Genomic DNA, 13,058 nt, shown 5'->3' on the forward strand with positions numbered 1-13,058 from the left:
GGTTTCCCTCCCTTAGTTTTCTTTCCGAACTTCCATGAGCGTCGCGGCATGGCTGGAGCGGGTCTTCTTCGAGTCTGACTCCATGCTGTGTTGTGTTCCAGATCATAAAGATCCTCAACTCCTACACACCCATAGACGACTTCGAGAAGAGAGTGACCCCATCCTTTGTGCGCAAAGTGCAGGTGAGGCCCCGAGGCTGCGCCGTCATCTAACTTGCAAGTGTGGTGTAAGACACTGGCCCAGAACTCATGCCATGAAACCACCCACCATTAAAGTCCATTTGCGGAACGTGCAAGTGAAACGCGCCCAGGGCACAGGAGCAGAAATGTGCTTGTTTTCAGAATGTGTCTTCGTCCTGGCAGGGAGGGTTGGGCAGCCAAACCAGGAAGGGAGCTGGCAGCGCCTGGTTCCCGCCCATCAGGAGCGCAGTGCGCCCGGGCAGCGTGGGTCGGGAGCATAGAGGTTGGGCCCTTTCACCCCCAGTCCCAGGTTTCTCCCTAGTGAACGAGGGCAGAAGCTCCCCCAATCTGTTCAGGGGTCCCTGGGGGTCTTTGAGATCCTCACAGGGCATCTGCAAAGCCCTTGCTTTACCCAGAGACACTTCTGTGTCCAATAAAACCAAAATAAAGATAAGGCACACCGCCGCGGGGCGAGCGCGGAGCATCTCTGGCGGCTTCCCGCAGATACGAGCTTGGGGCACATCCGAGGTCAGGGAGGTTTGCGGGAGTGTGAGACAGCGCTGCTTCTCGCCAGACCCAGCATTGGAAAGCGTTATGCTTCACGTGTATTGGATTTGTCACTTGACTACTGCAGGCAGACTCTGGCGTTAGTTACTAATAGGGTATCTGTCAGTTCCCACATACACGGGTGCTCTCTGGCATCCACACAATTGTAGGAAGGAAGGGGTCCGAGGCCAGAGTGTGCAGACTCTTGAGTAAAGAGGAAAAGGGTTTGTGGAAAAGCAGCACTTGGGATTGGTGCTGCTGGGTTAGAACCGAGCCCAGGAGCCCCCAGGCCAGAGGAGGGCGACGATCACTCTGCCTGTGCCTGCGGAAGCTCTGGGTGACGCAGGACAAGGCCGTGCTGCTGAGAGCGGCTCGGCCCCTGGCGAGCCCGGCCCCATGCTCCCAGCACCTGAGAGTGGCCCACAGGCTCTGGCCGGGCAGAGCCGCCACATCTGCCGCTCCCGGCACAGTCGCAGTGTGGCAGCACTGGCACCGTCCTCACACGTCCCCAGCTGTCGTTCCAGGCCCTGCTGAGCGGCCGGGAGGACTCCGCGCAGCTGATGCTGGACACCAAGTACCTGTTTCCGGTCACCTTCCCCTTCAGCGCCTCGCCGCACGCCCTGGAGCTACTGCAGATCCCCAGCAGCTTCAAGCTGGGCTTCCTGCGCCGCCTCTAGGGAGGGAGGAGAGGCCCTCACGGGACAGGGGCTCTGGGGTGTCCCTCAGGAAGGAGCCTGGGCCCCTGGAGCCACTCCTCCTCGAGCTTACGGGCGGCCGATGAGGCTGCACTGACCCTGTCCCCCAGGGACTCCCAGGTGGCTTCTATGGGACCCCTGGAGGGCTCCATCTTTTCCCGGGTGTCCCAGCTTTTTGTCTGTGACAGGGTCCGCAGGCTGAGGCCTCTGACTTCCTGGAGGCCAGTGAGGCCCAGAAGGCACCGCTGGGTCCCATGGCCGCTCTTTGGGGACGTGACCCTGCCTGGCCACAACCACTCCATAATCATCCATGTCTGGCTTCAGAATCCTCATGTCGGGAGACTACTCACTGAAATTCTCCTAGGATTTATGTGTAAATCTGTTTTAAACTAATGTAGCATCACAGCTTCATTGCCATGCAGTTTATCATGTTCTTTGTAAGGACATTTCTCCAACTTATATCTGCCAACAAAGTCACCATAATTGTTTACTGTTTAATATTTTTCACACAATAACTTCTTTAAAAATCAAGTTTTTCTTCCACAGCTACTGGTCTGCAGCTGTTGTTAATCATAGCAGCTGTGGCATTCCACTGTGGGAAAGGAATTGTCACACAATTGAATACCTCTTTCTTAGCCAAAAAGAAAGTGGGCATGTGTGTGACAGACATAAGATGAAAAAAAAAAAAAATCAAGTTTTTGGGCCAGGGATTTAGCTCAGTGGTTTTGCCACCTGCTGTGCAAGTGCAAGGACCTGAGTTTGATCCCCGATACCAAAAAAAGCAGCAAGTTTGTAAAGGCAACCTAAGCCAAGGCTGTGATCCCAGCACTCAGGAGGCTGAGGCAGGAGGATCACTGAAAGTTTGATCCTGGGCTACATAGTGAGTTCAAGACCAGCATAAATTTTTCTCTCAAAAAATAAAACAAAACAAAGAAAAAATAAAATAACATAAAGTAAACCTAAGTGATTTTCTCTGTCAGCATCTAATATATTTTTAATTTTCTCATAAAAGTAACTGAGGATTTATGTCAATGCCTCCTTTTAAGAAATCCATTTTCCCAAGTTTTATGGGGATTGGCTGTTCCTTGTACCCCAAACCTTCTCTTCAGGTCACAGAAAGTCATTGGATGAGCCCTCCTGGCCCAGGACTCCCCCCTTTCTGCTCTGCCAGCCCCCAGGCTGGGTCTCCCGGGGTCAAGTGAGGGCAGAGACACAGGGACACGCGTCACAGGAGTGGGAGTGGCGTGGCCAGGACAGCATGGAACAGGGTCTTTGCACTTTGTAAACCACCTTCTTTAGTTCATTCCAGTGCCCTGCACAGGACAGAGCAGAACTAGAACTCTGATCCTGCGATCAGTAAAATACGGGCACAGAGGCCAGCCCAGACTCGGCGCCAGGGAGCGCGCCCTGCAGGACGCGGGACTCCGGCGGCCGCGGGCAGTGTCCCGGGGCTCCTGCAGCGCCCCCTGCAGGCCTCACTGCGGGCTCCGCCCCTGTGCAGACGGCCGGCCAGCGGCGACCTCCGCTCAGATTCCCTCCCGCCTCCTTGACTCCCGCAGCCACCCTGGGCCGGACCGAGGCCCCGCCCCCGGCTGTGAGGGGCGGAGCAGGGAGGGAGGGGCCTCGGGCCGCGTCCAGGCTGGGCGGAGACGGGGCGGTGACCGGCGGGCGGGAGCTGAGTCTGAGCCCGGAAGAGCGGGTTACAGGCGCTGCTCTCCCCCTTGCCAGCGCAGCTCCTCCGCCGCGCCCGCTCGCCGTCCGCTCCCGAGCCCACCGGCCAGGTACGTGCGCAGCCCCCGACCTGGGCACCGGGCAGGGGGTTCGGCCTTGCCCATCTGTATCTGCAGTTCAGCTACAGCCATAGGAATCTGTTTTGAGATAAGAGGGTGTTTTGTTTTGAATTATATTAGTTTTGACATCGGAAATAAGCTAAACGTCTTTAAAATCATTTAGTCCGGTTTGATTTGGTTTTGTTTTTTCAGTACTGAGGATTGAACCCAGGGCCTTTGCACTGCACTACATTCCCAGCCTTTTTTCATTTTTTATTTGGAGACAAGGTCTTGTTAAGTTGCTAATTTGCCAGATTGGGGTTCAATTTGTAATTCTCCTGCCTCAGCCTCCCCAGCGCTGGAATCACAGTTGTGAGCCATCACACCCGATCTATGAGTCAATTGTAGAAATGGATGCAGCCGACTCTTCGCAGGAGGCCCAAAGCCTTAGGGTGCAGCTGGGGGAACCGGAAGAGGTGTGGACAGCAGTGTTCTGCAGCAGTAGCTCATTGCTCTGACTTCGCTGTCGGAACCCTCTGCTTCAGTTGGGGCGGCTGAGAATGAAGCTGTCTGATGTTCTCGTTCATGTGTTTATGCCGAGCTTGTGCCCAGGGGTGGCAGCGCTGGGCCGCAGGACACGTGTGCCCAGCCTTGGCAGAGGCTGTCCCCTCCACACTTGCTCCCCTCTTTATGCCGCCCGCAGGCCAGGCAGTTCCGGTCCCCACGTTCTGCCACACTTCTGGGCTTGTTACATCTTCCCCAGTCCTGGGAGTGGAACCCACGGCTTCGCACAAGCCAGGCGAACGCTGTACCCTGGCCTGTGCTGGGTCCCTAATTCAAGGTGTTCCCATGGAAGGTAGCAGAATCAGCTGTCACTTTAATTTGCAATCTGGAATGAGTAAAGCCACTGAGACCTTTTTATGGTTTTTTTGACTATGGGAATATCCTCTTTTGAGGAAATTGCTTGTTCAATTCTTTTGTCCTATATATCTAAGAAGAGCTTGGTTTAATAGTTTATGATGTCCCATAGTGTGGAATAATATTGATGCTAATACCCCAAAAAGGCAAATCTGTAAGTGCTGACAGAGAAAGTTAGGTGGAAAAGGAAGTCGCTAAATGGCCTCATTTTACATAATTAACAAAGCCATATTTCTGTGTGTGTGTCAGAAAAATCTGGAAGAGTAAAGACCAAACTAAACATGTGATACAGTTGTATTCTTGGTATTGATTCTTTTAAAAAGAAACCAGTTTTTGGTAATAGTTGAGCCACCTTCTGAGGTAAACCGGGTAACTGGAGGCCTTGAATTCTAGGAGCTCCCACTGCAGAGCAGCTTCGAACTTGTTAAAGTCAAACAAAGATAATATTAAAAGGGAGGGTCTTGTCTAGTCATATAAAACTAGCCTTTATATGGAAGAATTTTCGTCTTTTTCTTCTCAAAATGCTCACTGAAGCATTTGCTCTCACTGAAAATTTCTCTCATGATAAAAAGGATTATTGACCATGACTATAATAAATGGACTAACGTTAAACACGACTGGGGACAAACACTAAGGGACAACACCAGGGCACAGAAACACACACAGCGCGGGCAGGCAGTGTGACCCACTGATGCTAAGGTTGCCACATCTCAAAATGGAGCTCTTCTAGGGGTGGGGATTTGGTGGGAACTTTACTCCTTGCACTTCTTTCATCTTCCTCCTCTTCCACAGTGAACATGTACAACACTCATAATTTTAAACGCTTAGATTGCTTGTGCAACAAGCAACAACCCCGGCTGGCCAATCTGCCCACAGCATTGGGGTCTCCAAACACTGGGGTGCGGCTAAGGCCTGCTAAAGGCCCTGGGTTTGATCCCAGCACTGAAAAAGGAGAGGGTCCCAAGGACGTGGGACAGCAGTGAAGAAGAAAACATACTAAACAAAAAGCAAAGGTCCCAGGAGTACGTGGCACACAGTGTTGATCACTAAACAGTGCACGCAGCCACGCATGTGCGACACCAGGTGGAGCTGGTGCAGGCGCTGGGGCGACCGCCCACTCCCCCACGCCTTCAGTCTACTGATTCATAGGGACAGCACAAGCAGCTTCCAGGGGTGGAAAAGGCTTAAAATTCCGACTGAGAAGAACACCCTTGTCTCCATGTATGTTTGGAATATCGGTCATCTCCATGTATGTTTGGAATTTCGGTCGTCTCCCTGATTCTTTACCTTTATCCCGTCACTCCCAGCTGACCTGTTCCTCCCCACTTGCCCCTTGGGCTGCTGTGTCTCCCTTTCCCAGCTGCCGCTCTGTCCTGGGCTGTTTCTGTTCCCCAGAACAGGTTTGTGGTCGTCCAGTGTTGTTCCCACACTCAACCTCTCCCTGACCTACTTCTGTGAGCTCACACGATGGGATAATCCACTACTCGCCATCCTAATCCTATTCCTGGGTGTCCTTGGCCTGACCTTGAAACCCGCTGCCCTCCCAGGGTGGATGTGGGGACAGCATTTACAGACTCCCAGGCTCTGGAGGCCAGCTCTGTCCTATTTTCTTTTTTAATTCTAATTTTAACTATGAAGTTTATCAATATATAAAGTGTGATCACACAATGAATGCTTACATTTTTTAAAATTTGTTGGGTAAAATACACATTGCTATGAATTCTCCTCAAACTCCTCCCCATCAATTCAAACACACTTATCCCATCTTCTTTCCACTTTCTGCAGCAGCTCTGGAGTCCTCTTTCCTACAGGTCTTAGTTGCACTGTTGTCGCTGCCTCGATGTTCTGAATCCATTCAAAATGTTTTCCTTTCATGGTTATGTGATGTTGGGGAAGAGCCAGAAGCCAGAAATCTCATGGTGCCAGATCTGGTGAATAAGGTGGATAAAGACACGGTGTCATGTGTTTACGAGCTGCCCCTCTGGTGGACTGGACAGTGCAGCAGCACTCTGGATTTTTGATCGCACTTCATAAAGACACTCAGAAAAGAGGACTCCCCGCCCAGGCAGAAGAGAAAAATCCTCCCAGGCAATGCAGCTACACATCTGCCAGGTGCAGACGAGAATGGGGAGCCAAGGCCCAAGTTCGAGATAAGCAGCGCACCCCACGCAGCAACCTCTGTGGGCCGAGACACCCTGGAGCCCGCAGGCTTCCACCACCCCAGAACGAAAGGCTTCCTCCACTCCAGGACAAAACTTTCCACTCTTCCTGGCACTGCCCCTCCCCTCCCCAAACTCCCCTCTAAAATTTCCCCTTGCCCAATCCTCCAGGGCCAATAGCTTTGTCCTTCACTAGCCTCCACCCAGGCTGGAAATAAAACCTCTCTTGTTGCTTCATTTTTGCCTGCTCTGGTGGTCTTGGCTATGCCTCAGTTTACCCTAACAGACTCCAGAATGGCTTCGGAAAGTGGCAAGAACAGGGGATAAGTGTGCTTGAAGTGAGTGGAGGGTGTTGATGGGGATTTGTGGCAATGTACTGTATCTTTTACTGTGATTATATTTTTCAATTGAAGCATCCACTGCATATTTTGATCACTGCTTGTAAATGTGTAAATATTGACCCATAAGTTGCAACCTGTAATTAATAGATTTAATGGTTAAAGGTGGAGGAGAAGAGGAAAAAGGCACATTCTGCATTTTCTCGCCTTTCCTATTCTCTATGTCCCCTTTGATGAAAAAGCTGAGACTTATAACTAGGAAAGCTCTGCAGGGTCCTGCACAAGACCCCTGTGACTGCTAACCTGGAACTCACTGATTAGTCCTCCGTGTCTCCTTACCCAATTTCATGGAAAGCCCTGATAAGCTTACAAATTCTACCTCAGAGATTCTGTGAGAGGATTGTGCAAAGTGCAAGCGCTGCCACGGGACAGTAAATGCAAAGTGTGAAGATCAATAGATCACCTTCTGCAGTAGAGTAGGGGTAAACTAACCATCCTGGGGGACTGTGTGTGCTGCAGAGCAGAGGATCCAGTCAAAACTTCAAACCCTGGAGCTCACTGCAGCACCCCCTGTGAGTCCCTGTGAGGAGGCACAAAGTCTGCGCTTAAACCAGGAGAGTTGGACATGCAGAGGCCCCAGGCATGAGTGTGTAGAGTCTCTGAAGCAACTGAAGCCACCAGGCCTCCTCCTCCTTATATTCACTCCAGGAATATTCAGCTCCTAGCCTATTGGTCGGTGTCACCTACGAACAAGCACAAACTGAGTGATACAGACAGACCCAAAACTCCCAGTTCACAACTGGTATTGCTTATGCTCACAAAGCCTCATGAGGACGTAGGGCAAGTAAGTGTCTGGAGCTACATTTTGTGCTGCTGGAGTTGATTCATGGTGCAGTGTAGGCTTAAGGGCACTAGGATTAAGGGTGTGAGTGCTGCCCACCCTACGTAGTCTGGATGCGGTAAAAGGGGCAGAAAGATACTCTTAAATCCCTTGTTGCTTTGCTACCTTCTGACCATGAACAGTTTCCTGTCTGCCAAGCCACCCTGCCTTGGAGGCAGCTGATTATGGACTACAAACTGTGACCTCAATAAACCTTTCCCCCTTTAACTGGCTGCCAGGTATTTTGTCTCAGCAAAGAGAGAAAAGTAACTAGGACAAGAACCAGCCAACTAACAGGGATTTTCAGCCCCAATCTACCAGGGATTTTTAGCCTTCATATCACATTCTTGTGGGGGAAAAAAAAAAAAAACCCATGCTGACTATTAGCTTTAAAAGAGCTGACATCAGACATTGGAGGCTGATCAGACCTCCAGCCACCTGACCAAGGGCATGGCGCAGGATAACAAAAGACAAGACAAGATCTGTACTGCATAAAGGGGGCCCAGGACGGTCAGAGCTCTTACCAGGCTGAGACGCCAGCTCGTGGAGCTGCCGCTGTTTACTGAACACACAGCTCCTTGAAGAGGTCAGGGGTGGTACAGGGACAGGAGTAGAAAGCACTGACTCGGGCAGGTTCCTAGCAACAAGAGAACGAGACATTCTAGCAGGAACAGGTGATTGAGTCATGGGATTGTTCTTTCCTGTAGATTTATTTTTGCTTCTATAGAAGTTTTGTGTACAAGTCACGTTGCCTGTGGCTGCACTATTGTCTTACATCCAAGATGACACAGCATCACGGATCATTGTATTGGGAGTTATTCTGTTTTGTTATTTGTTTGTTTTGGTACTGGGGACTGAACTCGGGTCCTTGTGCTTGTGCAGCAGGCAGTGAAACCACTGAGCTAGATCCCCGGCCCTTGGGAGTTATTCTGTCCCCACACACCAATGGCTGGCTCTTCAGACAAACCACTGTGGCTAATAGGCAGACTCAGACTTTTAATATGAAAGCCAGGGGCAGGGATTTAGCTCATTGGTTCCGTCGCTTGCCTTGCAAGCGCAAGGACCCAAGTTCAATCCCTGGTACCATAAAAAAAAAAAAAAAACCCAACAATATGAAAGCCAATTTTTGAGTTTGCAGCTCACTCAGCATGGTCCCACTCTATCAGAAATAGATCATCTTTACAAGGCAGGGGAAAAATCTATGCACCCTGTGAACATTAATAGAGCTCGCTCATGGATCAAACATGTGCCTGGTGAAGCAGTCAGTAGTAACAAGGCAGGGAAGCCACACACACGGTTAACTGCACAGAGCTGGCTCCTCATACCATGGAGTCGATCTAAGCCAGGGGAAAACTATGAAATTTCTAGTTTTAGCTTTTTTAGGCTCGCCACACTGATTTCCATAGTGGCCGTACCACTTTACATTCCCACCAACAATGTAGCCCACCAGTCTTTGTTAGGATATGATTTCTTGATGATGGCCATTCTTTCTGGAAAAGATGGAATCTCAGTGTGTGTTAATTTGGCCAGCGATGTTGAACATTTCTTTACATATTTTGTGGCCTTTTGAACTTCTTCTGTGAGCTGTCTATGAATAATTTCCAATGTCCATGTTTGGATCGGGTCTTTGTGGGTTAACTTCTCTTGAGTGTGTGTCTTCCCTCTTCACCTGGTCCAACACCCAGACACAGCCATAACTACCAGGGAGTTTCAGCCCTAATCTAACAGGAAGTCTACCAAGCATTTCAGCTCCAGAGTCATACTCTTGGCAATCAACTATGCAACCTGTTAACTTTAACAGAGCTCACTCTTTGGGAAAATATGTGCCTGGGGAAGCATTTATAATTTAGAGCATGTGAAAACCTATGCAATCAATAAAGCAGAAAAAATGTAGCTCTCAACCTACTAGATGTCAGATATGCCAAGATCGTGTTCCCAAAAATCAAAGAATGAATTCTAAGGAACAGTGGAAGTTAAGAGTAGGAACATTTCTTGAGAGCGATAGCTCCTGAGAGACAGGAGGAGACCCGAAAGCCCATTTCATTGCCAAGGAACCCACTTCTCAGAGAAAGTTTTATGGAGCAAAATCACCACAAGTACAAAATCACAAGGTGGGCACAACATGGGTCAAAACTGTGATCAACCAATAAGATTACAAGTAGAGCACCAGGGATTTAGCTCAGTAGTGCCACCACCTGTGTCGCAAGTACAAGGTCCTGAGTTCGATCCCTGGTACCAAAAGAAAAAAAAAGATTGTAAGTAGAGCTGCTTAGGTAATATTGACCCAATGGGGAAGCAGGTCACATAGCAAGGGTGCATGGAAAGAACAAAGACTCTTTCAGGAAGGGATGGATCAGGAGGTCCTGCTCACCCACCTGGGTGACTGACATCTATCTGGACTTTATTGGACCAGGTGATACCAATTGTAGTATTGTCAGGCCTGCCCTAAACCAGCAGGACAAAGCAAACAGGTTGCTCTCAGCAAACAACAGCAGCTTCTCAGTAAATAGGGCAGATAGACTCAAAAGGAAGTATACAACCCCTGGCCCTGAGAACTCCAGCGATTGTCTATACACCTGAGCAGACGTCCTTGGGCATCCAAGTCATGAACATTTCACCCCAGGTTCCTTAACCCCTTCAATACCTATATGAACCTAATTCCTTTCCCAGTTAGTTGCTGATATCTCTCTCCTGGTGTTAGCCCATCCACTAACGGATGAAATCTCTCCCAGCCAGCTGCCACTACCTCTCTCTCCCAGTGTCAACCCATGCACACGCGGATGTGATCGACTCAGCTTCCCAGCTAGCTGCTAGAATCTCCTGATTCTAGTCCCTGTTCACTGGAATAAACTTTTCTTTCTCTTACAACAAAGAGCCTGTTTTTTGACAAGTGGATTCTTTTTTTTTTTGGTACCAGGAATCGAACCTGGGACCTTGTGCTTGTGAGGCAGGCAGCAGAACCACTGAGCTAAATCCCCAGCCCGATAAGTGGATTCTTTATGACAGGTATATGTAAGATCAGACCAAGGCATGATTGAGACCACAGAGGCAGGCAAAGTCTAAGCGACATGTGATGAGTTTATTGCCATCTGGGTGCAGATGGGCCAAGGGCGAGAAGGCCATAAGCCCTGAGAGGACTGTGCTCGTGGTTGTATGGGGCATTTTAGGCAGGGGAGGGGGCACTGGTCAAGAGGGTGGAAAAGTTTAGAGTCCCATGTTGACGGGCCTGGGCTGGCTAATAAACAGAGCAGGGTGAGAGCAGCAGGGCGACTGCTGGCTTCTTGTCCCTGTGCTCCTGTGGATGCGGGTGGGGTCCAACTTGGGGGACCTCTCTGCATAATCTCACATCATGGCTTAACCTGCGGGTAGGCACATGGCCTGGTCATTCCGTCTTTATCTTGAGGCCTGGCCTCCGATGGATGAGCCTCCACCCACAGCTGTGATGTGTTCTCATGCTCTGTGCTGACTCCCTTGAGGGTCCAGCCCTGTCTGCCTGCCTAGAATATTCCTACCTAACTCAGCTGTCTATAATACAATTTATTAGTTTTAACAGAGCTACCATCAGTAAAATATAGTGTAGGGAATGATTTTCCTTATCCAGACCATAAAGAAATTAGAGCTGACTCACGAGTAAATTATAGTCTTTACCAGCCAAGGGAAAACAATGCCAACTGTCACCTTTAATAGAGCTCACTCGTCAGTAAAATATGTGCAATGTTGAAGCATTTAGTAGTCATGAACCTTGAGAAAAACTACACAAAATGTAAGCCTCAGCAGAGCTTCTTCGCTGTGTGACGCCTGAGGTAGGGTGCACACCACGCCCCGACGCTGCTCTGTGGAAACACACAGCTACCAGGACCCTACCAAGATGGTAAACTCGGCTGCAGTAAGGAATTACAGAGGCAGGCTAAAATAAAAGAACGCAGTTTATTTGGAGAACAAGAAAATAGACAGCTATTCTGGAAGAGTAGGGACATCAGAAAGTGATGACTGATGGGTTTTTGTCCCCAGCTCCTTTTTATTTAGGATTATTTCTCCATCCCCCATGTGGGCACCTGGAAGTTGTCACCATATGATTGGCTCTCTGGCTGTCTCTGGCTGATCCTAACCTGAGCACCTCTGTCTACATTCTATCTGGCTGTTTGATTCCTTCCTGCCCTTTTGTGATGGATGGGGCAGTGGTGAGGGGCTCACAGAAGGCCAGCTTAGAGTTAGAAATTAAGTAAAGGGGATGTGTGTGTGTGTGTGTGTGTATCTGGTGCAGGTATAATGATGCTAAAGTGAGAATATACATACATGTGTATATGTGTAGGTGTGTCTTTTACAGATTAAATAAGAGTCCTTAGGTGGCTGCGTTTGTCTCCTTTGCATTTTATCAGTGGTGGGTGAGAGGGCTGGTTTCCCGTCTTTCGTGTTCCTGGGTACAGGTTTCATGTTCTTGTTTTGCCTATGGACTCTTCCTGTTAAATTTTTTTTTATTAAATTCTTTTATTGGTACATTGTAGGTATACAACACAATTACATTTCTCATTGGGAATTGTACCTTTACATAATGCATCTTGGTTCTTATTTTTTCCCCATTCCTAGCCCTCCCTTCACGCCCTCCACACTTCCCTATTTACAAAGACTTTATTTCCATTTTTCATCATTTTTCCTTTCCCTTCTTTCCTTTCCCCTGCCCCTCCCACTACCCCTACCCCTTTGGACCTTTTCTTCCTGTTTTGCATTATCGATTATTCATTCTAATCATTGGTACATTTTAGGTATACAATATAGTGACATTCATCATTGGAAATTTGCACCTTTACATAGTCTCTCTTGGTTCTTATTTATCACCCTTGCCCAGCCCTCCCGTCAACCCTTCCAGTCCTCCCTATTTACAAAGATTTTGTTCCTATTTTTCCATTTTCTCATATTAATTCCATTCCCTTCTATCTTTTCCCCTAGCCCTCCCACTCCCTTCGCCTTTGCCCCTTTTCCTCCTATTTCACATTACCTATTATACATTTAGTCCTTATTTACACTTTCAGTTTCTCACACCAGAGAAACTATTCGGAATTTATTCATGTGTGTCCTATTTATTTCACTTAAGAGTATCGCCTCAATGTGCATCCACTTAGCTATAAATGTCTCTAATTTCTCATTTTTTATGGCTGAGTAGTACTCTATTTTATAAAAAAAGCACATTTTCTTTAGTCTCCAGTTGATGGGCATTTGGGCTGTTTCCAAGTTTTAGCTATTACAAACTGCGCTGCTATGAACATGGGTGCACATATATCACTGTGGTATGATTCTTTTAATTCTTTGGGGAAGATCCCCAGCAGTGGAATAGCGGGGTCAAATGGGACTTCCAGTCCTAGTTCTTTGAGTTATCTCCATACTGATTTCCACAATGGTTGCATCAGTCTACACTCCCACCAGCAGTGGAGCTGGGTTCCTCTTTCCCCACAGCCCCGCCAGCATTTGTTATTGGTTGATTTCATGATAGCAGCCATTCTTTCTGGAGTGAAGTGGAATCTCAGCGTTGTTTTCATTTGCATCTCTCGAATGACCAGTGATGTTGAACATTTTTTC

The 13,058-nt window shown here is 48.7% G+C and overlaps 2 protein-coding genes and 1 non-coding gene across 9 annotated transcripts in view; all 3 read left to right on the top strand.

Moving 5' to 3' along the window:
- Myo5c (myosin VC) overlaps positions 1-6,503 on the top strand; it is a 69,430-nt gene extending 62,927 nt beyond the window's left edge. The window contains exons 40-42 of one of the 6 annotated variants that reach the window (XM_013074316.3): positions 102-182; positions 1,238-3,201; positions 5,893-6,503. In XM_013074316.3, the coding sequence (XP_012929770.1) occupies positions 102-182; positions 1,238-1,402 (246 nt within the window). In that variant the 3' untranslated portion in view covers positions 1,403-3,201; positions 5,893-6,503. Of the gene's footprint in view, positions 1-101; positions 1,197-1,237; positions 3,202-5,892 lie in introns of those variants that run through there. The other 5 variants (XM_004835385.4, XM_021261059.2, XM_021261064.2 and 2 more) reach the window with 5 other exon arrangements.
- Positions 1,959-2,092, top strand: LOC147830531 (small nucleolar RNA SNORA41). Its single transcript, XR_015439389.1, has one exon. It is a non-coding gene; the product is annotated as a small nucleolar RNA SNORA41 (small nucleolar RNA).
- The window catches only part of Gnb5 (G protein subunit beta 5), a 41,317-nt gene continuing 31,342 nt past the window's right edge, over positions 3,084-13,058 (top strand). The window contains exon 1 of one of the 2 annotated variants that reach the window (XM_021261103.2): positions 3,084-3,201. The gene's annotated coding sequence lies outside the window, so the exon portion shown is untranslated. The remainder of the gene's footprint in view (positions 3,202-13,058) is intronic. The other variant, XM_087180524.1, reaches the window with a different exon arrangement.

Source organism: Heterocephalus glaber, unplaced genomic scaffold (genome assembly GCF_053883595.1).
Source record: "Heterocephalus glaber isolate CG9 unplaced genomic scaffold, H.glaber_assembly_v1.0 deba00000122, whole genome shotgun sequence".
Taxonomy (NCBI): domain Eukaryota; kingdom Metazoa; phylum Chordata; class Mammalia; order Rodentia; family Bathyergidae; genus Heterocephalus; species Heterocephalus glaber.